This window comes from Gymnoscopelus braueri (genome assembly GCF_963280865.1).
Source record: "Gymnoscopelus braueri genome assembly, chromosome: 4".
Classification (NCBI taxonomy): Eukaryota; Metazoa; Chordata; class Actinopteri; order Myctophiformes; family Myctophidae; genus Gymnoscopelus; species Gymnoscopelus braueri.
The window spans coordinates 41,024,910-41,048,583 of NC_137605.1; the positions used below are offsets into that span (position 1 = coordinate 41,024,910).

A 23,674-nucleotide genomic window follows, 5' to 3' on the forward strand; every position below is an offset into this window, starting at 1 on the left:
TGCTGTGTACCCTGTTCTCTCCTTACTGTGTCTCGTGTCCTCCTTTCGTCATGCAATTGTGTCGATCGCCAAAAATAACATCTTTTCGGCTAAATCCTGCTTCAGCTTGCCTGTTTTCGGCAAGTGACACGGTCGCACCAGAAAGCATAAATTGAAGCTTTTGGTCTGTCTTTCTGCCCTCTATCTGTGTTTCTCTCTCTCTCTCTTTCACCCTTATTCCCAATCTTTTGTTCATTTTCCGTCTCAAATCCCAAGTTCCCTCCCTTATGGCTGTGTGTCTGCTGGTATATTCCTGGAATCACTGACTCTCCTTAGGGCCAAACATCCTGTGTCCAGAATTAACTTCTGGCCTGCTTTCCACTCTTTTATAGGCCTCACTAGTGGTACTGTTTTTGCACATATTCCACTGGCTGTCACTACTCTCTGCCTCTGAATAGCTACAGTACCATTTAACATGTAGGCATTTAGCAGAAACTCTTATCCAGAGTGACTTAAAGAGCAATTACAGAGAAAATGACATGAACCGCAGTCAACAAACTAACATAAATGGTCAAGTAAATAGAGTGCAAAGAATGCAATTAAGAACCCTATACTTAGTTGACCGTCCGTCCGTCCGTCAGTCCGTCCATCCCCACCTACTCTCGCAAAACTACTAGGCTGATCAGCATCACTTTTGAATGGGAAACAACTCATACAAAAAGAAAACACCCGACAGTTCAGTTTGTTCTTATAATCATACAAACATGGACGTTTGCCCATCTGGAGTTTTAATGTAACTAGTGCATTGATTTGAAAAAATATATAATAAGTTGGCACTTGGCAGTGAATTGCACATGAACCCTTAAATTGTAAACATTATTAGGGTAACACATTTTGTTACCCTGATGTCAAACTTAATAACAATTCTAAATGTTTGTAAAGATTCATCCCACAGTAGCAAGTGTAGTAAAAGTAACTGTCCTCTCAAATCCGAGACAACGCTACCTGAGACCGGCAAAATAACAAAAGGTAAGAAAAGTAACACAAAACCTTCTTCGGAAACAAACACTTTTGGCCAACTTGGTCCTAAATACCATATTACCAACACAGATGAATGAGTCTACTTATAATCTGTCGTGTGTTGTTTATCGATGAGAATAAAAGCCAGCAGAAAAATACAGATGTAGACAGTAGATGGGACTACTGTTTGGTCAAGCATTAAAGATTTGTATTCAAGAATCCCTGACAGTTTATGGATGGATTTGATTTAGTGTAGCCAAGATGAAAAATAAAAAGAATCAAAAGAAAGAACAAGAGAGAACGGCTCCTCCTGTTCCAATTTAAACACTGTCCTTGATTTCTTGAATTCTTTCTCCAAGCCCTACACAATCTTAACACACAGATGAAGACACTCAAACTTTTTACTCTCAATCCAGATTCTTCCAGGTCACACAGAACTTAACATTCTAAGAAACTAAACAACTAAATGTTGTTTTCAGCCGCCACATTTAACACCCAATCATTCTTATGCTGCGATTGGCAAGATGATTGGTTTCATGAATCACACGTGAACCCTGTCGTAAGCTCAGATATGCGCTGGTTTCTACGTTAGATTGATAAATGAGGGCCAATGACACTGCCTTGACAAAGACTGAAAGTCAGTGACATTATTTTGTCCATACACAAGTCCTTCCATGAAGAATGGATGAACACAGAGACAAAGGACTTTTGACAATGACACTGAAACTCCTGTAACAGTTCATCACAGGTCCTCCCCCAGATGGTGTATCTCATCCAAGAAGAAGTCCAGTTCCTCTTTACTGACCCGAGGGCTGATAATGATCATTCTGAAGAAATTGGCTTTGTCTCCATGGGGCTGGTAGCCTACCATCATACTGCCCTTCTTCATCATACGTTCTTTTATAGTTGGTGCCACCTAGGGGGAAAGAGGATGCATTACAGTGATTAACGATATAGATTCCAGTCAGGTATAATGAATGACTGAGGCCTGGGACTGAAAATAGTTCAGAATGAGATTGTTCTAAGACAAATGTGAACAAAGCCTCACGGAGACTGCTCTCATGGACAGCAGTAATAAAAATGCTTTCCTTCTATTTCTTCACATATTTTGCTTATTTTCCTACCCTTTCCCACATGTGCAATTTTTGACTTCTAACCAAAGCACAGTAACCACAGTATAAGTTTATTATCTCTGCCAGGCCAGGGGTTCAGGAGGCAGAGATTGTTTTCGCCTCTGTCCGTGTGTGTCAAACTCAAACAGTGCACACTGGCAGTAGGCCAAGGAAGACACTCCACCCCAGATTTTTCAAATCGGCCTCATGGTAGCGCTATACCAGCCCGCTTTACACTTTGGCCTATAACATAATATGTCATATGCATACAATCAAAATGTATTTTTCCCTGGATACCTTGGATCATGACGCACTCACCATATAGGCCACGTCCATTTTTGCCTAACTACATTTTCTGCCATTCAGCATTTTGTTAAAAACACACTTTTTTCCACTTTTTTCTATTCCTCCAGATTTTGTCCCAAACTCATAGTTTCGAGTTTAGAGTCATGTGATAAACATGTATCAAACCTATGTTTCATATTCCATTCCAACTGAGGCTTCTAAAGTAGCAGGCTATTTTGCAATCACATATTGAGGGGCCTCTCAATATGTCAGTTCACGTAGACCCATAAGGTGTGCCACAAGTGCTAAAAATGTCACTGTTGCATAAATTTCTCTTTCACCAAATTAGGTGCATGCTGTATGATCTCGGGAGACCATGGACGTCAAACCGGTTTTTGACATGTTTTTGTCTTCCAAATGTTATGGGAGGGGGCTATTTCTTACAAGAAATGCCATATATCATCCAATCAACCCCAAATTGGAATCATATGTTGAGGATCCCCTTCAGGAGGCCTCCCAAAAAGTGCTTTCATTTTTAGCCATAGGGCCGCCACAAAGACGATCGTAGAAACACTATCGCTACCGCTTCCTCGGGTCCTGGCGGCTGCAACCCATGACTTATACAGCCCTGGGTAGACAACCCAGCCTGGTGGAGAAATGTGCTCAGTGGAGTGCCCCTTTCTATTCTATTATCATCAAGGAGCCTTAAGAGTCCTTAACGCTGGCAGTCTTACCGCAACATCTACCTTACAAGTTACAGAGTTACAAGAACATGACAGAAGCACTTGGTGACAGGTTGTGGGTTTCTTTTCAAGGGAAGAAACAGATAAATAAAAAACATATATACGTTAAAATATAAGCATTTCTTTACTTACAGTGTGGACCTTTTGCCAGAACTCAGCACTATCTGGCATGCTCCTCAGACTTGGTGGAATGTACCAAAAGCAAACATTTGCATATTCCGGCTGTAGGTGATAAAAACAAAAAATAAATAATTGCTATAAATGTTGGTTCTGTTAAAAAATGTATTTGATTTATAGATAATATTACACTTTGACTAGTCCCAAAAAACATGCTTGGAATATCTCTTACCTCTATCAATAGGCGGAAGCCCTCTCTTTTCTTGATCTCATCTGCAAGATACCTACAAGGTGGTGGAAAAAAATAAAAAAGTATTTAGAGCTAAGGTTTTTCTTTTAGAATATTGGTTACTGCTCAACAATCAACACAGTATAAATGTAGGTGGGGACTTGCTGTGTGGCCATTGTTATTAATACTCAGCGACATACTGTATAGTGTATACCCTCGTATTGCTGTAAGGATACTTACAAGAAATTGTTTTCCACCATAAACCACTAGAGTGCAGTGTCTACCAGTCAAGCATTTGATGAATCCAGTGAGAAATCCATCTTCTAGTGCTTAGCTCATTCAGTGCCAATTAAAATGTAAAAAAGATTGCGTACTGTGCCAGCGAGTTTTCGATTTTCTTACCTTTTTCAAGTAGTCACAGAATATTTATCTCCAGTATGATCGATCCCCTTATGGTTGCTAATCATTGAGGGTTTCACTGTGTGGTTTCACAAATGTCAACGAGGTCATCGCGACCTCGTTGACATTTATTGTCTGCCTTTGAAAATAGCATGTCTGGACAAAAAATACATAGTAATTTTTTTTTTACACAGGAGCCAAGATACAGCCTTTTTAAGTAATAAGTTAACCAAGAAGTGAATGGAGTAGCAAATCTTCGGATCACGATATATTTTTCAAAAACTGACGTATTATACGTCAATGGCGTTCTGGGCAATTAAAAAATCTGACGTATTATACAGTACGTCAATGGCACTGGATGAGTTAGTGAGTGAATCAGTGAGAAGGCCAGCAATAAAGGTTTGAATGGAGAGGAAGAGTATATTGCTGTTATTTATCTCTGTCCCTCTCTATCTACCCATCGCATTCTCTATGAGACCCTGCTGCTTCACTGTGGTTCACCCGTAATGGTGAGCAGTTCAGAGGGGTCAGGGCACTCCCTTCTAAAGGCCAGACAAAATAGCACAACTGCCACAACCTGTATCCAAGTCCCTACACGCGTGTGCCATAAATAGTCTAAGAGTCCCCTCTAAATATGGTGCAACTGATGCCAGAGACTGCATGGTTCATGGTCATTTTGAATTGCCTGTAGCAGCCATGTATGTTATTCCACAAACCTTGAGCAGATAAGACATTCTCGCCAGCACTGCAGCCTGCGCATTTTCAGTATGGTTTCCCGATAAATGTTTTCATTGTATCGCAAGAATACGTTTTGAGCATCACATTCACTGTGAGCTACAATGTGTTTGTGTGTTTCATTTGAACAGTTACATTTGAATGAATTATTCATGTGCATAACTTGTGTTCGTTATTTTGTGCACACTTTGCAGCCTTTCAGGACAGCAAATTACACCAATTGTTGGGGTGAACGGTTGAGGTAATTTATTCATGTGGGTGATACAGCCTTTCAATGCTGTAAACACCAGCACATTACAGAGCAGTGGCATACAAAGTCCATGAATATTTAAAGGTATGGTATTTTACAATATGTGTATACTTTCACACCACTTCTATGCTCTTCACTTCCACATTCTATTCCACACTGGTTCTCAATGAGGTCAGGAGTCCTTAAGGAGGTCCTCAGCTAAACTATTGATAGTTAGTAACCAAATGGACCCTTGCGGTCTGTAGAGAGCGTACAAATGTTACCAATTGGTACCATTTAAATTATCACTATAAATGGGGGTTCGTGGCCTAATGCATATCAAACTGTGGGGTCATGAGGTTGAGAATCACTGTCCCATCAGACTAACCTGGCCATGTCAAGGGCACTATTCACCCTCTCCTCCAGCCCTGTGGTTCCCAGGGCCTTCCACATCAACCAGAACCTGAAGGCATCTGCCTTACGGCTGCACTGGATGGACTTGTCCCCCGTGTCGTAGCTGATGTCATAGAACTTATCTCGCTGGAAGAGGTAGGAGGCAGAGGCAGAGTGGCAACGCCTGAGAAGACCCTGGAGAGGCAGAGGAGCCAAGAGAATGCATAGTAAAATATGTGAATGATATGATGTAATGAATGTAACATATTACATTATAGAAAAAGAGAGCTCTGCTTATCCAATGAGGTTAGATTCATGAAAAGGACTAAATTACAGGGCTCATTGGCGCTTTTCTATTGCATGGCACCGGCGTTTTTAGTACTTTGTCTTCCACTGCAGATACCATACCCCTTCAATGCAGCTGGTTGACATAATGACACCCAACCCTTTGCGTATGAGAGCGCCAAAGAACAATGGTGACTTGTCTGGAAACAATCTCTACTTGACCTATCTATCCAGTCCAACAAAGACCATTTCTGATAACATTATAGGCGAGAAATACGCCAGTTGCTCGGTATTGACTCATTTCGCATTTACAATGGCTAGTTTAAAAGTCTGGTTCCATGTAGCAGGGGGAGGGAGTCCATTGTAACGCAATAACGCAATGATGCAATGACGATTCTCTCTGACCAATCGGTCTGCAGTGTTTTCACGTGATCTCTTGGCATTGCCTCAGGAACCCTGGCCGAGGTTATACCGAACAAGTATCAGTGTTACTGTTGAACTTATTAAACTCACAGTACGTACAGCACCAAGATATAAATTATAATGTAAGAGGATATGGTGCAGTTTGCAGTGGAGATAATGTAGTAGGTGTCCAGCTGTCCGCTGCCCTTTGGCTGCCTGTGACACATGATTCTCTGGCGACCACACATCTCTGTGTCAACTCACATTCAGCCTGGTAATAGGAGAGTCCACAACTGCAGAATGCAGTTGCCATTCAGGTCTGACTCCAGCCCATGATGACTGATATCCTCTTTTGAAAGATTTCAGCCGAGACTCATCGCAGGCTGCCTGTCAATATCTAGACAAGTTAGACTGGAGCTTATTGCTATTCAGGCTCATGTTCAAATCCCCTCTAACCACATCTAGAGCCAAGAGGACTTAAATAGTAAGCGCTATTCAAAATAAATTCTAAAACAGCCGATTATGACACATTGTTAGATTATTTTATTTTTTTGCCTATAATGACCAAAACAGGGACACCAGAGTGGAAGTGGTGGGACAGTGGAAGAGAAGATGCTGTGGCATTTAATATCAGTAGCAACAGGATCTGATTACACAGTTGTCCCTCTTACCTCCTGGTCCCTGACCAAGAAAGCGCAGCACTGCAGGCCAGCCATCAGCATCTTGTGTGGGTTCCAAGCAACAGAGTTGGCCCTTAAGAGACACAGACACAGCACAATTGTAGGGAAACAAGGGGTTTCACAGTCAGCCTCACTTATTCATGAAATGTCTGAACACTGAGGTTTACTTGTCTCACTCATGAATGTGGCAAAAATGCAAGACACATTATGCAATATGCATTACAAAATGCCTACAAGTTAACATAATCGCTTCTGACATTGTTGTTATGTGAGGTGACAGAATTGAAATACAGTGTGTGCATTTAAATAACAAGCCTATTACAGTTATGATTATGTAGGAGACTTCTTTTTTTTAAAAAGATATTTTGGGGGCTTTTCTGCCTTTATTTATAGGTATAGCAGAGATGGAGAGGAAACAGGGAGAGCGAGATGGGGAGAGACATGCAGTAAAGAACTTTTTACTGTTGTTCCTGGTTGGATGCTCTTTAACAAGTGTTTATGTTACATAATCATAAAGTTAATAGACTAAGAGACGTTGTACTGTTGTTCTTACCTGTGGATGCCCTTTAACAGGTGTTTATGTTTCCTAGACATAAGCGCGCCTCCACCCCAACATGCCTGAAGGACAAGAAACAGAAAACTGTGACTATGCTGACAGTATGTATCTGGAAATACAGGTACAAAGATCTCTGGAATATGACAGACTGAATAAATGCATTAAATAAATAAAGATTTAAGTCTAGTGTCTAATACAAATCCACTCACATCCACATGCAGCCATAGGTTGTGTTTCTCACAGATATCAGCGATCTCTTCTAGGGGGTCAAAAGCCCCCAGTACTGTTGTCCCAGAAGTGGCATTGACCATGAAGGGCACTGCACCCTGAGAACGCATCCACGCAACACAGCAAACAAGCACACACACACACACACACACACACACACACACACACACACACACACACACACACACACACACACACACACACACACACACACACACACACACACACACACACACACACACCAAGGAAGCATTTTAGAACACCCAAAATATTTTGCTACTTGTCAATGAATATAAAATAGAATACTAATAGCATTTTTGATTCCTAGCGTGCCAACAAATGTTATCGTATATTAGTGACTAACTCTGCTCAACCTTTTCTTATTATACTTACTTCAGTTTTAGCAGTCATTATCTTCTCCTCCAGCTGTTCAGGAATCATCTTCCCTCTGCCAAATACAAAATGAAAGCATGCATGAATGATAGAATTAATTCAAACGATTAATAAAGTATTGAAGCCAGCAACCTGTTCTGCTGAGTGAGACTATAAGACACAAACTAACAAAGACTGGAAGCTTACAAAAAATTAAGTAATGGATCACTAGTTCACTAGAGCTACTGTAGTGATTTTGAACAACTCTGTTTCCATCCAAACAACATACAGTAAGAAGCAGAAATAACCATACAGTATGTGAAACTAGCACAGGCTTCTGTGTACACACAACATGATGTTGGCACACTACAACTACAGTGTTAACTGAACTATGAATATACCCTTATGGGTCCATTAGGTTCCATTTGTACACTCTCAGACTTAAATAAACACTGAGGCTTTTACAGTGTAGTGACCATTTACTATGATTATGAGATGTGTGTCAGAACCAGCATACCTCTTGTCGGACGGTATCACGTAAACATTCTTGGTGCCGATTCCCAGGAAAGCTGCTGCTTTGGAAATAGAGTAATGGCACTGAAAAGAAGAACAATAGACATTCAAAGAACAGAAATGCTTACATGGTCTAAGTATGTAAAATTCAACGGTAAGCTACAATTTAAACTTGTTCTTGTTACTGTCTACTATGATTTTACATTTGGTGAGATCATAATAGCTAAATATTAATTTATTAAAACATAATATCTAGCCCTGACACACTAACCCTACTGGGAACACACCACAAAGTCTACAGCTGATTGGCCGCTGAATGGCGACTTTGGTGCCTGTCTGAGAGGACATAACTCTCCATACCAGGAGGTGGCAGTAGTCTGTATCAAGGCATAATCTAGCAGAGTCAAGCTGTGTTTCCCAAGAACACAAAGGTTTGTCCTTCTGAAGAATGTTATATTATAATAAATCATAATTTATATAACACATACTGTATCACTTTTCAATGTGGTATGTCCTATAAAATCCTACCTCCTGTGATGTGAACATGGCCAGTCGAGGTATGGCTGAGAGGCCGAGCTCTTTGACATCAGGACAGTGATGGTATCTGGCTACGTTTATGGCATACATATTGGACACTGAGCCACCTACAGAGCACACAGGATTACTGTTAATACGTGATTTATTTTTCCAAACACAGACTGATACCTTAGTGTGAGAAGTAAGATTATTTAATTGATGCATTTTTCCCCCAAAGCTAGATATTTTGGTTCTAACTGACACTTTGGACAAAAATGTGTTACTGTTTTAAAGAATTTGAAATACACAAAAATACTGTGTAAAAGTATGGGAAAATACAAAACTGAAATGGTTGTACTATATATTAGACCCTATGGAAGGAGAAAACTTCCATAGCTCAATATCTCAAACCCCTCTGAACGCACATAGCTCAGATAAGATTAGATTATAAATGATATTCCCACGTCCTGAAGATTTTTTTTCCGACTATAATTGAAATAATGGTGTAGATAGATCCTGATGATAACAAGATTTGGTGGTATAAAATCTTTACTTTCATGTTGTAAATCATCCTTCAACACATCGTTCAGTATCCTCTAGGAGACACAAACACCAACAATTGTGACCAAACTCATCAGTTTTTTCACAACTTTGTGAAGGTATATTTCACCCATAGAGTATGATATGTGACCTTTACTAAGCATTGTTGTTCTCTGCTGTCTAACACCAATGAAAACTGCATGCAACTGCGTGCACCCCCTAGGGTGCACGCACCACACTGTGTACTGCACCACACTGGCAAAATCTCACTTCACAATCACCTACAGTAGGCTACTATTCGTCCAAGTGTATTTGTGCTCTCACCTGGGTTGAATAGGCCATCTCCTCTTTCCCAGCCGACAAACTCGATCATCTTCTTTAGCACAGCTTCCTCCACCAGGGTAAAAACTGGAGCCACCTCATATGTGTACCTGACAAAAAACATGTACAGTATGCAATGTTACTCTAGCATCCAACAATTCATGAATATCATTTAACATAGGTTAAGTTTTTGCTGTGAGCTTGTAGATCTTCTATTTTCAAATCTTGATAAATTATCAAGATTTATAAATTATTACCACCCTTAAATATATGTGCTGGGGGAAAGGGGAAAAGACTCTCGTCCATAGGACTCTCATCCATCTACAGTACATTACAATGACCTGACTACCTACTTCCTCCCTTGTGTTTCATTTTTTTGCCTTAAAATTCAACCAGACAGACTACTTGGCAAGCAACTTTGTCTCGCATCCACCAACGCCATTAGATTCCTCATTACGTTGGGATTTACTTAGTCTCTCAAGTAAGACAACTCTTGCACAATCTTCAAACGCTGACATCCATTTGTCATTTCTGTTCACGAAACATACATTTTAAAATATCTTGACCTTAATATATGACCTTAAATCAAATAAATGAAAATAATGTAATAAAATATTTTTTAGAAAAACTCACAAACTGGGTTTCAAGGCCTCTGTGATGAAGCTTCCCACCAGAGAGTAGGGGTCCATGCCTGCATACAGCTGGTTGAAGAAGCGAGGATGGCCTGGGTAGAAGTAAACAGAGATCGTTACACCACATAGTTAGATCCCTGCCACATGTATAATAAAGATGCTGTTCATGTGTAGTGCTGTAAAGTGGCATGAAATTGGTTTTAGACAAGCATTTGTATTTCATTAAGTCATGTCAAGAAGAAACACAGTGTACAATATAGTAACAGTTTACATTACTGGCTCTCTTTTGACACACATTTATTTATTTAAATATGTACAGTGTATTTTTGAGCCATTAGGCATGGAAAGCAAGTTATTTGCCTTTGGAAAGCAAACACCTTGATTGAAAACAATTGTTATGGCAGAAGTCTGTGATTAAAACCACAAACATCACAGACTTTGCGTTCTCTTTTCCAGCAGTTCACCATCTATTTATGACCCATATTATTTGACATTGGAGACTAGCAGGGAACTGTGTCTGCTGGCGCACTCTGGAGTTATTCTGGGACTTGGGGGATAAGGGTAATTGTGGCGGGCTGGGGTTCAGAGGGTCACTGCTGAAAACCATTTTACATAAGATGGCCAGGAGTCAAACAGGATTAAACGGGAGCCAGAGCCCTTTCCCTGACATTGTTCTGCATCATACGTCCAACTTCTGTGTCTTGAAAGTAGACACTAGATTATTTTCTTTCTAAAATCTTGTCTCTAGTGCATTTTTCATATAATGTTACATGAGTGACAGGTCTGGAGTGTCCCTGCACTTTATCTGCAGAAATATTCCTGGTGTGAATGCTATTTCCTCATGAACTGCGGTTTGAGTCCTACCGGTCTTGACGCTGTATCTAATGGCATCCCTGCAGCGCTGTAGGATCTTTGATTGTGCCTCGCCTCCTTCCCTCAGCTCCAAGTCCAACAGCTCCTTCAGCTGCTCAGGGTCACGCCACTCACACACCTGACCATGATGGAAAACAAGAACATTAACCAAATTACAGTAGCCGTACACTGTAAAGTATTCATCTAAATTTAACCAAATGGACCCTTACATTTTCACACTCTCAAATGGTTGACAAATGGATACATTAACACACAGGATTCTACTGTGTTGTTTGAAGTAGAAATGCATAAAGAAGGGAAACGCGAAAGCGGTGGAAACAGGGTGGGTGGGTTAAAATTATATCCATGTATTGGTACACCGCCTCTGCACTAACAACTGTTATTAATCCTTTAACTGCTACTGTTTTATTACTGCTATACTACTACCACTACCATTACTACCACCATTGTTATTGCAGGATTATGATGGTATAACCGATTCTTTAACAGACATTTTGAATGCCTACAGTATATCACTCAACTGATCCAGTGACCCTGAACCTGTGGTTGTAATGGGCAGTGTGTCTGTGCCTTTGACCTCCCCCCTACTGGGGAACCCGATCCGGATCACGGCACCAACGTAACACCCAGGGTTCAAACCTGGGTCTCCCACGCAGGACCGGGCACATCTTAACCACAGGCCTAAAGGAAAACCCCCCTTTGGCCGGGGGAGATATTAGACTTTTGGTCCTCAGGCAGAGGCTCTGACACACTCTGTTACCAAGAACAATATCTCTTCTTTTCAGCAAGTGACTCATATGTGTCATATGGAGTATAAATTTCTCTCCAGGTCATTGAGGTAAGAATGTGTTTAAAGTTAAGATCAGTGTTCATATTTGATTTCTAATATTATAATGTATTAAACATATGGCAAATAACGCACATACTTATTGAGGAGAATATAATTAAAATGTTATTCCACATTTTTGTAAAGGGGAGTTGTTGGAACCCAGGCCCTTAGATGTGTCAATATTAATAATATATAGTAATATAATTAGCTATATGCCCCACTGAATCAAATTGTTCACAATTTACTCAGTTAGAAAAAATAAATAACAAAATGATGAAATACCTTTTCTTTTACATCAGTTGCCTTCTTCACTGCATCCTCAATGATCATGTCCATAGCTTTGTGGATAAAGCTCTCTTCTGTAAACTGGTCAACAGCTGGGCCATTATGTACAACCCCATCTGTCAGGACTGGAGCACACTTTACCTGAAGCCCAGGATCCAGTACAGAGTTTGGTCCCTTACCCGGATTCTTTTCTACAAGAGTAAGAAATGTAGAATTGTAGTTCTTGACTCATGTTGATGATGTTTTAACGTCTTACTCACAGGTCGTTAATATAATGTGACCACACTAAGCTATAATAAATACAATATATTGTATTACACATAAACAAGCTGATATAAAGGTAAACAAATAATGAAGTATTGGGGTGTCCTCTCTTGCTTAATGTCCTAAATGGTGCCAGAGGTATGCAGCAAAAAAGGAGGGTGCATGATTGATAGCCTATTAGTCTACTGCTTTAATCATCTGACCCACATTTGGCCGGTGCCATGTCCTTAAGGTCAGGAAAGCCCACAGAGGGGTTCAGGCATACAACCTCAAAGGAGAGCCAAATCCTGATCAGCTGATCAGTCACATGCTCACTCCATCTGATTGGGGCAGGATATTTAAACCTCCCTGCTCACAACTTCTTGCTGCTGCAGTGCTCTGCCATCTTGCTGCTCTGCTATGCTGCTGCTGCAGTGCTCTGCTCTATGATGGGGTTCTTTAGTGCTCCCACCACCACCTCAGCATCCACCTGTGGGCTCTGTTTCTATGATTCCCTATATGGGGGTCTATTTCATTCTATTCACAGTAGAATCTAGTTGGCAAATAATTTATTACAATTCATGCTTACAGGGAATGAATGAAATGAGACAGAGCCGTGACGCCATGCTTATAAATATTTATGCTCAATATATTCATGCTCAATAAATATATCTATTCAATCCAAGAGTTGTCTGACTGGAATCCTTGTGTATTTTAGGTGTATTTTAGGATTCTGCCAGGTAACTGACTGAAATTATGTCCCATGGAGTTCATTTTTAACCCTTTATTACACATATCCTGAACAAACCACTCCTAACCAATTTGTCCGACCACTCAGTTCCGCTTCTGATGCTGCAGGCAGGGTACAGCTCTGGTCCAAAGCGTTAGCGAGTTCTCTCTAACGCTCTCCCAGTCGTGCTGCTAGGTGCTATTCTCATAGAGCGAAAATTCCACTACCGTGTTCACTGAAAAAAATAATGTTTTGTGTTGTTGAAAGTCTATTATCCTGTAGAGGGCGCAGTGGAATAAATACAATAATTTCCGTCTGGCGGACATATTTTATTCTCTGCCCAAAAAGTGTATCATACAGAGAAGGTGGGGTGCTGGTGAGAGGCCTCCCACCCTGGAGAATAGACTTTCAACAACACAAAACATTCTTTTTTTCAGTGAACAGCAAAATAGTTTTGTTTATTTTTACTAAAGACGGAGACCTCGCATGGTAGTGGACATTTTCGGTCTATGAGCAGATCAGAGCTGCTGGCAGAGCGTTAGAGAGAACTCTCTATAATGCTCTAGACCAGCGCCAGGCAGGCAGGGTAGGTGTCAGAATTTAGTTGAAAATTCAACTTCCCAAAACATCCAGTGAATAGCCTATCATTAATTATGTACCATAGGCTACTTACCAGTGATGTGTCCGTCATTCGTCGGTGCCATATTGCTCGGTGTGTATTGTGTCCGTTGATCCGTACAGGTGTAATTAATTAATGTCACTATTCAGGCTCAGTGACAGTTAGGATGCGACTAGATGAGTTGAAGGTCTTCACCGGATGAAGACTCTTGTGGATATTTAACCAGACGGTCCTACGCCCCTCTGCGCTTTGACACCTCCGTAAAGCGCGTCATGGAAGATTTTGTGCTTTTGGAAAGACACCAGGAGGACTATTATATGAATCATTTGTGACAAGATGCCGTTTGTTGTAATATCATGGCCCACGTATCATATCTGTAGGCCACATAATAACGGTATATCCTGCTTACTTTTAAGATGCTGTGCATGTGTAAACATTTTACTACTAAACACTACTAAACATTTTTGCTTAAGTAAAAGTATCAATACTGCAATGTAGATATACTCTGTCCCGTATTCAAATTTTACTTGAGTAAAAGTTTTTGCATCAAAATATACTTAAAGTACCAAAAGTAAAAGTACTCATAATGCAGAATGTCCCATTTCACAAGTTCAAATGTTTACAAATCTTTTGAAAATAGCAGATCTACAAGCTCACAACAGTTAATCGCAATACATTGTGAGCTTGTAGATCGGCTATTTTCAAATAGCTGAAGCATGTATAAGGCTAAAGTGGTTAATGCATGTTTTGTAATAATAATGAAAATCTACAAAGTAACTAACTAAAGTTTTCTAATAATTGAAGTGAAGCAAAATGACTGAAAAATAGAAATACTCAAGTAAAGAAAAAAATACCTCAAATTGTACTTAAGTACAGTACTTGAGTAAATGTACTTAGTTACTTTATAGCATTATGTGTAGCTTTATACCACTATGTGTAGCCTATAATATCTATTTCTGACACCATGCTGCTTCATCTGGTGATCCCATTGAATTTGCAGTTCACTTAGTGTACACAGGCATGTGTGTGTGTGTGTGTGTGTGTGTGTGTGTGTGTGTGTGTGTGTGTGTGTGTGTCTGTGTGTGTGTGTGCATGCGTGCATACGTGCGCGCGAGCGTTCGTGTGTGCTGTGTCCTCACACCTCTGTCACCAAAACCTGTCCATGCACTAATGCACAAAATAACGACGCCCGTTTTTCACTTTCCCAAAATGTAAGCTGTTTTATAGCGTTTTATAAACGCAGGAGATTTGGATTTCGAGCTATGTGAGCTATTGTCGCTATGGTTACAGTCCCGCAAGCAATGGGATGATCATCAAACTGCGCATTCGTGGCAGACCTTTCAAAGCGCGCATATGCATGGAATTTGCTGCTGCGTAGGCTACAGTGCGTTTGGAAAGATCCAATTGTCAATTGATATCAATGAACAATGATACCGCCGGCTACACCAGGTGCGGCTGGCGCGCGGATACGCAAGCCAACGGCCAGACAAAAGTCTGCCCAATATTATTGTGCATTAGTGCGCACATCCCCGGGTATGGACTATAACAATAATGCTGATTGCCTCTGTTTGTGGTTCAAAACCAACATTTGACACAATGTCACGGAGTAATGAAATTAGCTAACCTGGCCTTAAAGGAGAATTTTGGACTAAAGTTTTCTTACCTTTTCTATGACGTTATGATATCTTAGGATGAATGGTAGGCCTACAGTAGAAAAATGTCATAACTCCACCCCTGAGCCGCCACAGCTTAAAAGGTGCGCGGATAGATCACATATTTTAATAGCTTTTTTATTTTATTTTTTTGGTGAGATCTGACGTTCATAGACAGAACACTATGCGTACATTGCAGTATTGAGGCTTTTACTTAAGTAAAACATGGGAGTAGGCCTTTTTCCACCGCTGAGGAAATTGAACGAAATCCAGCTCAAGGAAAAGAGTTTTACCCGGATGTTTCACAGTAGGCCTACTTAACCCAGTCATGCGTCAATCATCAATATTGGTGTATGGTGTTGCCTCAGATCATTGTGCAATATCCTATGTCTAACACTTTATGTTAATTTCCACAGACGCAACCACGTTGGGTAATTTCCATTTGTTTATATATAGGCTACACTAACGCAGGCAGTGGCACGCATACAATTTGTTGTTTGTTCATTTGAATTCATCACATTCACTGTCACACATGGAGTGGTGGATATATACTCCAGAAAGTAAAAGTCCAGAATTCAAAATTTACTTTGTAGCCTACTGAAAGTACGAAAGTATTGGTATCAAAATGTACTTAAAGTACTATTAAAAAGTAGAAAGTACTCTGTTAGAGTTAAAACTATGTCTTTTGTCGACAATATTGATATATATGCCCTCATATCCTATTTTAGTGTGCCATCTTGGCATAACTCAAGTTTGCCTACCAATCTTATGATTTTATTAAGTTCGAGGTTGGACAAAACTAATCCTAGTATCAGGTCTCTCCTTTCCTCTAGAGACTGCATGTGTTTTGAGCTGTACAGAGCGCAGGCCCTCCAAGGTCACTGATTATCTCTGGAGGAATACAATAACAGCTCATTGGAGTTAACTTGACCATCTATGACAAAGCAACAACACCTCCATATTTGCTATCTGGTGCCGGCTCCATATGTCTTGGTCAACGCTTTGTGATCTAATGTCCTAATGACCTGTATGTATCTCTGTACATGACCTATATCTCTGTATGACCTGACATCGTCACTAATGTACTCTGTCAGCTGTCACCCTGTCACAGATAAACCTGCCACATGTCCTATGATATCGAAGGGATAACTTGTTTATGAAACCATAAGATGTACACAAGGATACTATAAGATGAACAACAACTTATTATGATGACACCCTGATGCCTGACAGCTCATCAGATATGATCTGACGTCTGAGGGTCTTAACCAATCGTTAGGATCCACCTCATAACTGATGTCCGGACTCCAACTTGTGTATAAATACTATTGCCTGTCTTTGTAATGGGAGAGAGATATTTTTGCTGTACGGTGCCTCGTGGATGGATTCTTTCTCTTAATACAATGTCAACCTTTTAATTTGAGAACCAGCCTGTGTCTGCCTTTGATTTCGTCTCATCCTTTTTACACTGGGTTTTCAGCTGTTTAACTACAAATAGTTTTAATTAACATAGAGCAGGATTTACGACCCTTTATAAACTCTATTATACTCATTATGCAGAATGTCCAGTTTCACAAATGTATGAAATGTATACAAATATTTTGAAAATAGTATATCTACAAGCTCACAATGTGTTGTGTTGTGTTGTGTTGTGATGCACTGTGAGCTTGATCAGCTATTTTCAAATGGTCGAAATGTATAGGGTTGAAGTGGTTTACGTATGTTTTGTAATAATAATCAAAAAGTAGCCTAACTACTAAAGTTTTCAAATAATTGTAGCGGAGTAAAAGTACAATATTTGCCTCTGAGATGGAGTAGAAGTAAAGTATTGGAATTTGGATAATTATCAAGTAAAGTACAAATACCTAAATGTTTTTTACTTAAGTACAGTACTTGAGTACTGTTATGATTATTCCATGGCAATCTAATGACACCTATGCACTTGATACGACTTACATCTTGTAGTTTTTTTTGCCTAATAAAATATTCAATCAATCAAAAGTCCTAATACATCATCTTCATTATTGATACGAGATACAGCTGTCTACAGTAAGGTCATCCTTACTCTTATCCTATGACATTGTGTTATAGCTTCTGGTCAGGTCATGTGTACAGCCCTATATATGCATTTCCTTGTGTGTAATAAACTTGTGAACCTGTTGCGTGATACTGCTGTATGTGTCATCTTGTTCTCCACGGGCCCGTCGCTTACACAGAGGGGTACTTCAACTGAATTGTCACACACCACCCAGTACTGTTTGGACCAGACCGAGGGTCCCCTTGAAATCACAACAAGTACATGTACTTTCCACCACTGCACACACTGTGACACACGTAAGCTACTCTCACACCATTCATACATGTAGGCTACCAGATGATGAGGTATTATTGATCTCTATTTTATTTTATTATTGATAAATGGTTGTTTTTGAGATTTTTTGAATTAGGCCTATATATTGGTCATGTAGCCAGTAGCTATGTAGGCCTACATCGATGAAAACTGAGTAACTGATTGGACAGTCTTAACTGCACTGAGTTCAACACAATAGGCTAAATAGAAACACAAAGAAATACATGTATGTTGTTGTAATATTGAAGGTATGGCCTGTTATTAGAAACATCATTAGAAACATCACATAGATCATTGGTTCTCACATAGATCATTGGGGTCCAGTGGCCCCCAGGGGTCCTTGAGGGGGTTCCAGGGGGTCCCCCACCTAAATGATTGATTAGTAGGTCTGTAACTCTGAGTTAAATTCATTTGACAGTGTACATCGGGGTCCCAAAAAATAATAATTCATTAGCATGAATCCAACATAATTAACACAAGTTCTATTGTACGTAATTATATTTTTTGTGTGTTTGTTTCAGTATGATAGTGCTGTCAAATCTACGATGCCAAAGCTGCAGCATCACTTGGAGGCCACCCATGGGCACTTAGAATAAAACAAAAACTGTGGAATACTTCCAACCTCCCACTCTCAAATCTCTCAGCAAACATTGATCAGACAACCAGCTAAATGGTGAGCTATAGCTTTTCAAGCCTCTTATAAAATTGCATGATGGAAGACTTTCTGCAAAATAGAAATCCATGTCCTAAAACATGTTGAAGGCCCCTGTGAGTCTGTACAGTATAATGTGCTGTGCTTAACCCATAAGACCTGAGGCCTATTCTACAATAAACGCCTTCTAAATCAGTAGTTCTCAAAGGTTTTCGTGCTAAGGACCCCCGAAATGATATGTATTTGGCCGCACGGACCCCCCCATCTGAAAATGTGTTGTGCCAGGGACCCCCAGAAGAGAAGATTTGGGTAAAAAAAAAATCAAGACTTTCAAGATTTTTCAAAAATGTTAAAAAAAATAGCAGATGTACAAGCTCGAGCTTGTATCTGCTATTTTTTAATAATCAATGTATACAATATGGATAAAGGGGTTAAAATGATTGTGATGCTGTATTAACACATTTTTCTGAGGACCCCCTGGAACACCCCCCAATCCCCATGGACTCCTGGGGGTCCCCGGACCCCACTTTGAGAACCACTATTCTAAATCCTAACAGTTTCCCGGTTTTAATGGGTTAATAAACTTCATAACTTGTTGTGTGATACTACCTGGTGTCGCAGAGCCCACTGCCTGCCTACACAGTAGTATTAAACTCAACATAAATTATAACTCTTATAGGACCACAACAGTGTTTTACTTACAACACATCTGTTAAAAAAATATAAAACTGACTGTTAGAATGTATTGTTTTCAGAATGTTCTCACCTAATCAGGTTAGAGGAAGGTTCCCGGTTCGATTCCCCAGACCGACAGGAAAAATCTGGGTGGGGAAGTCAATAGCGACCACTCACTCCTCCCCCCAACACCGCTGAAGTGCCCTTGAGCAAGGCACTGAACCAACTGCTCCAGTGGAGCTGCTCAGTGGCCAAAAAGTATAAGACTGTGGTTGTAGGCTACTGGTCAGCTCCCAGGTTTTAATGTGGGTGTCTATCTGTGTGTACGTGGCTACGTGCAGGGCGTTGCTGAAAATGAGCACTTGTGCTCAGTTACTACCCTGGGTAAATAAAGAATAATAGCCTACATTTAAAAAATATGTTGCAAACTTGCAATCATCTAGGCTACTTTCAAACAAAGTATTTTTACATAATTCCTTTGAAATTTGAAAAGTCTCCTATTTAGTGCACCCCTTATGGGTGGCATTCAAATTTTAATTTTGAAGTAATTCCTGAAGTATCAGTTTGGTTTCATAACCGCAAATGTAGTCACTCACACATGGTCAGAACTACCTCTACAAAAAGAGAAAAGAGCTCTAGGGTGCCATCGGGTGGAATAACATGGCACAACAACATAGTAAAGTGTGGACAGCCAATGCAGTGAGGATCTGATAAATGCTGATCTCATACATACATACATACATACATACATACATACATACATACATACATACATACATACATACATACATACATACATACATACATACATACATACATACATACATACATACATACATACATACATACATACATACATACATACATACATACATACATACATACAAATTTTAAAATAAAATCTAGATATAAAATAGCAGATTTACAAGCCCAAAACGTGTCGCAATGCATTGTGGTATTGTAAATTGGCTATTTTTGAATAGCCAAAGTATAAAATAGGGTTGAAGTGGTTAAACTGATTTTGATGCTATATTAACTAATTTCGCAGGGGACCCCTGGAACCCCTTCTTCAAGTACCCCTGGGGGTCCCCAGACAACACTTTGAGAACCACTGGCCTACACTGCAGTGATAGAGTGCATCATCAGTATAGCAGTCTTATTAAAAGTAAAGGGTTTCTGGAATTGTCACTTTTTAATAAGGATGTCAGCTTGTGTGTGCTAACAAACATTGCATATGTTGCACATTCGTTGGGATTGATATTTAAATATAATGTAAGTGTGAATTGCGATATCTCAGTAGAATCAAATCAATGATCTCTATACCTTCTGAAAATGAACTGAGGCGTAAAATTAAATTTTTGGCGTGTCAAGTTGTGGTTTTACACTGCTAGCACCGGCAGCACTGCAGCTTCCTGTGTTTTGATAATAATCTCACTTCATTTATGCCAGTTACGTAAATAGCATAACTTCAAAGAAAAATACAATATTTACAAGCATAGAAGAGTATAAAATAGTAAACAATATATTCCATAGCTTCTCTCAAAACACCTACCCTATATTTGTGGGTAGGAGTTTTGACTGGTTTGCACAGGAGCGTGTCTATGTTCCCCGGGTTCTATGTCCCCAGCTTACCTAACCTAAACCTAAACCTAACCTTAACCTTAACCTTAACCTTAACCTTAACCTTAACCCTAACCCTAACCCTAACCCTAACCCTAACCTTATAGTGGGGAACATAGAACCCGGGGAACATAGGGATGACCCCGTTTGCACTGCAGTCATTTCAGAGAAAAACAAGAAATGTAATTGAAGAGAGGTTGTGCTCAACATCCAGGATAACAAATAAATCCAAAGCAACAATGGGTTCTTTCTGATTTGTTATTTTTTCTCAACTTATTATTCACCCTTTACTCTTCAGTGAACAAGGTACAATGCACCTGCAGGCTGAGAATTACAGAAACGCACATTGTTATGGATACACACAGCATGTCAACTTGGAGGAACACTATTAGTTGCTCCATGTCTTGAATTTAAATGGAAACCAATGTTTGAGTCTACAGAAGTAACAAACAAACAAACAAACAAACAAACAAGTGCACTTATTCATAAATACACACTCATATGATGTTTGTGATTCAGGCATACTGTATGCTAATTTCAGGAGACTATAGAGCACTTGAAGCTTAAATGCAACATTATACTCAGTCTGTCACTGTTCTAAGGAAACATTTCATACATTAGGTTATTTTATTCCCCTAGCAATACGGGATGTTGAATGCAATGCCACTGCAATGAAGGAGCACTGGTTTGTTTTGAAAGGTTACACTATCAATGAGTGAATGAAATAAGGTTTCTTATAAGGTCACTGAGTCTAGCTAGCCTATACTCTGTAATGGGAAATATCACCCAATATTTCCTTCACAACTCTGCTGTTCAACCCTTTGTTGGGGGGATTGTTCAATGAACTACTCATTGAAAGTTCCCAGAAAATCAATGAATGGGAAAATTCATGAATATGAATGAGGCCTCTTAGTCTTCACAAAAGTTGTAGAGTACAAATGGACCTATAGGCTACACTTTTTGATCATGCCTCTCAATAGCTGTCAAAGATCATCCTGGAAAGTTAAGAGGACATCATTACTTTTTAAATATGTTTGAGTGACAGTTCACACATTTATATGAATTCTCTCAACAGATAAATACATAGGCCATACTCACACTAACCATACTCAACGTATAATTGATATATAAACAGATAGATTACTCCAACCTTGTGTTCATAACATAGGAAAAAGTAATTGACAATCAGACACACATTAGTTACTTTATAGATTTGAATTATTATTACAAAACATACATTAACCACTTCAGTCCTATTTGAAAATAAGATTTTTCATACGTTTTAAAACTTGTGAAATTCTGCATAATGAGTACTTTTACTTTTGGTACTTTAAGTATATATTTGATGCCAATACTTAACATTTTGATGACCCGACTTTCACTTTAACAGAGTGTTTCTGCATTGCATTATTGATACTTTTATCTAAGTAAAACATTTTAGTACTTTTTCCACCACTGCATTTGAGTGACTGAGTGGAGGACATTCTTCTCTGGTGGTGAGTTCCCCTCTGCAGCAGACTCTTGCATTATCAAGCTGTTCCTCCTGAGCACGGTTCCAAATAGTCTATAGCGCTAGCTCTTTAAAGACTACCCCTCTCATCTCCTCTGGTCCTTTGTGGGGATCTTTAAACAACTCTGTCTCATTTCAAAGGCACAGGCTCCAAGAACAACTTCAGTAATCAACCTTATGAGCCAAGGAAGATGTTCCCTGGCTGGCAGTGAAATTAAGTTGTTGATCTATACAAGTTCTATTCAACAAAGAGACTTTCATACATAATATAATATAATAATACGATAGAATAGAATAGAATAGAATAGAACAGACTTTATTAAATGTTGATACATTGTTGTAGAATTATGATATTAGTCCTGGTGTGAATGAGTTCAGTGGTGTAAAGTAACTAAGTACATTTACTCAAGTACTTAAGTAACATTTGTAGGTATTTTTACTTTACTGGAGTATTTCCAAATTTCAGTACTTTTACTTCTACTCCACTACATCTCAGACGCAACTGTGAGCTTGTAGATCTACTATTTTCAAAAGATTTTTTATACATTTGAAATCTTGTGAAAGGGGACATTCTACACAATGAGTACTTTTTACCTTTGGTACTTTAAGTACATTTTGATACCAAATACTTTTGTACTTTTACTCAATTAAATTCTGAATTCTGGACTTTTACTTGTAACAGAGTGTTTCTATATTGCAGTATTGATACTTTAGGTTAAGTAAAGAATGTGAGTACTTTTTCCACCACTGGTGCAGTTACTGTTATTACTTTACTCCCGGCTGTCACTTTCACCCTCGTGATACCTCTTCCGCCTTGACAATATTTTCTGGTCAAATTCATTTATTTAATTGGCTCGTGCACGTCCAGCCGTCCTGTGTTGTTCATCTCCTATAGGCTCTCCCTGCTATCAGTCACTCTAAATCCTCCGCACGGATTGGTGCGTCCGCTCGTGACCTGTCATCCGGCCACTGTCAGAACGGCGTGATACAATTGGTTTGCTTTAGCTGTCTATCAACGTTCCTCTGCCACGGGATTGGTTGATGTCCAGAATCTCGGCCCGCCCCGCCGTACCTGTCTGCCTGTGACAGGCTGACGGGCTCTTCCTGCTAGCCACTCTGCTCCCGCCCCATCATCACCATCAGTGTTGCCATGTCCGCTTATTATAAGCGACTTTGTGCTTCTTTTTCTGTAAAGTTGCCTGTTATATTATAAATTATTGGTGGTTCCGGGTTGCGTTTTTTTGGGCTTGTTTCGAAAGTGCAGTTGCTTTTGGTCTTGTTTCCTAAATGTTGTTTAAACCAGTGGTTCCATTAATAAATACCTCAAATGATCATGTAATAATTATCCAA

General features: G+C 39.6%; 1 protein-coding gene across 1 annotated transcript; it reads right to left on the reverse strand.

Moving 5' to 3' along the window:
* Nucleotides 1–715: 715 nt before the first annotated feature.
* On the reverse strand, nucleotides 716–19,449 carry LOC308083754 (acidic amino acid decarboxylase GADL1-like). Its single transcript, XM_080426087.1, has 16 exons — nucleotides 19,286–19,449; nucleotides 13,920–14,152; nucleotides 12,271–12,464; nucleotides 11,151–11,277; nucleotides 10,288–10,378; nucleotides 9,658–9,764; nucleotides 8,806–8,921; nucleotides 8,282–8,361; nucleotides 7,786–7,840; nucleotides 7,374–7,490; nucleotides 7,162–7,226; nucleotides 6,600–6,681; nucleotides 5,237–5,436; nucleotides 3,489–3,540; nucleotides 3,272–3,361; nucleotides 716–1,915 (listed from the first exon to the last, which is right to left on the reverse strand). The coding sequence occupies exons 2-16, from the start codon at nucleotides 13,948–13,950 to the stop codon at nucleotides 1,742–1,744; spliced, it is 1,581 nt and encodes a 526-aa protein (XP_080282213.1). The 5' UTR covers nucleotides 13,951–14,152; nucleotides 19,286–19,449; the 3' UTR covers nucleotides 716–1,741.
* Nucleotides 19,450–23,674: the final 4,225 nt, after the last annotated feature.

Excerpts from the sequence above, each read along its gene's own strand:
- LOC308083754 (XM_080426087.1), bottom strand. The coding sequence starts at position 13,950 with ATGGCACCGACGAATGACGGACACATCACTG. Across the intron at positions 9,765-10,287 it reads GAGGCCTTGAAACCCAGTTT|GTACACATATGAGGTGGCTC; the intron begins GTGAGTTTTTCT and ends GTTTTTTGTCAG. Across the intron at positions 7,841-8,281 it reads GTGATACCGTCCGACAAGAG|AGGGAAGATGATTCCTGAAC; the intron begins GTATGCTGGTTC and ends TGTATTTGGCAG.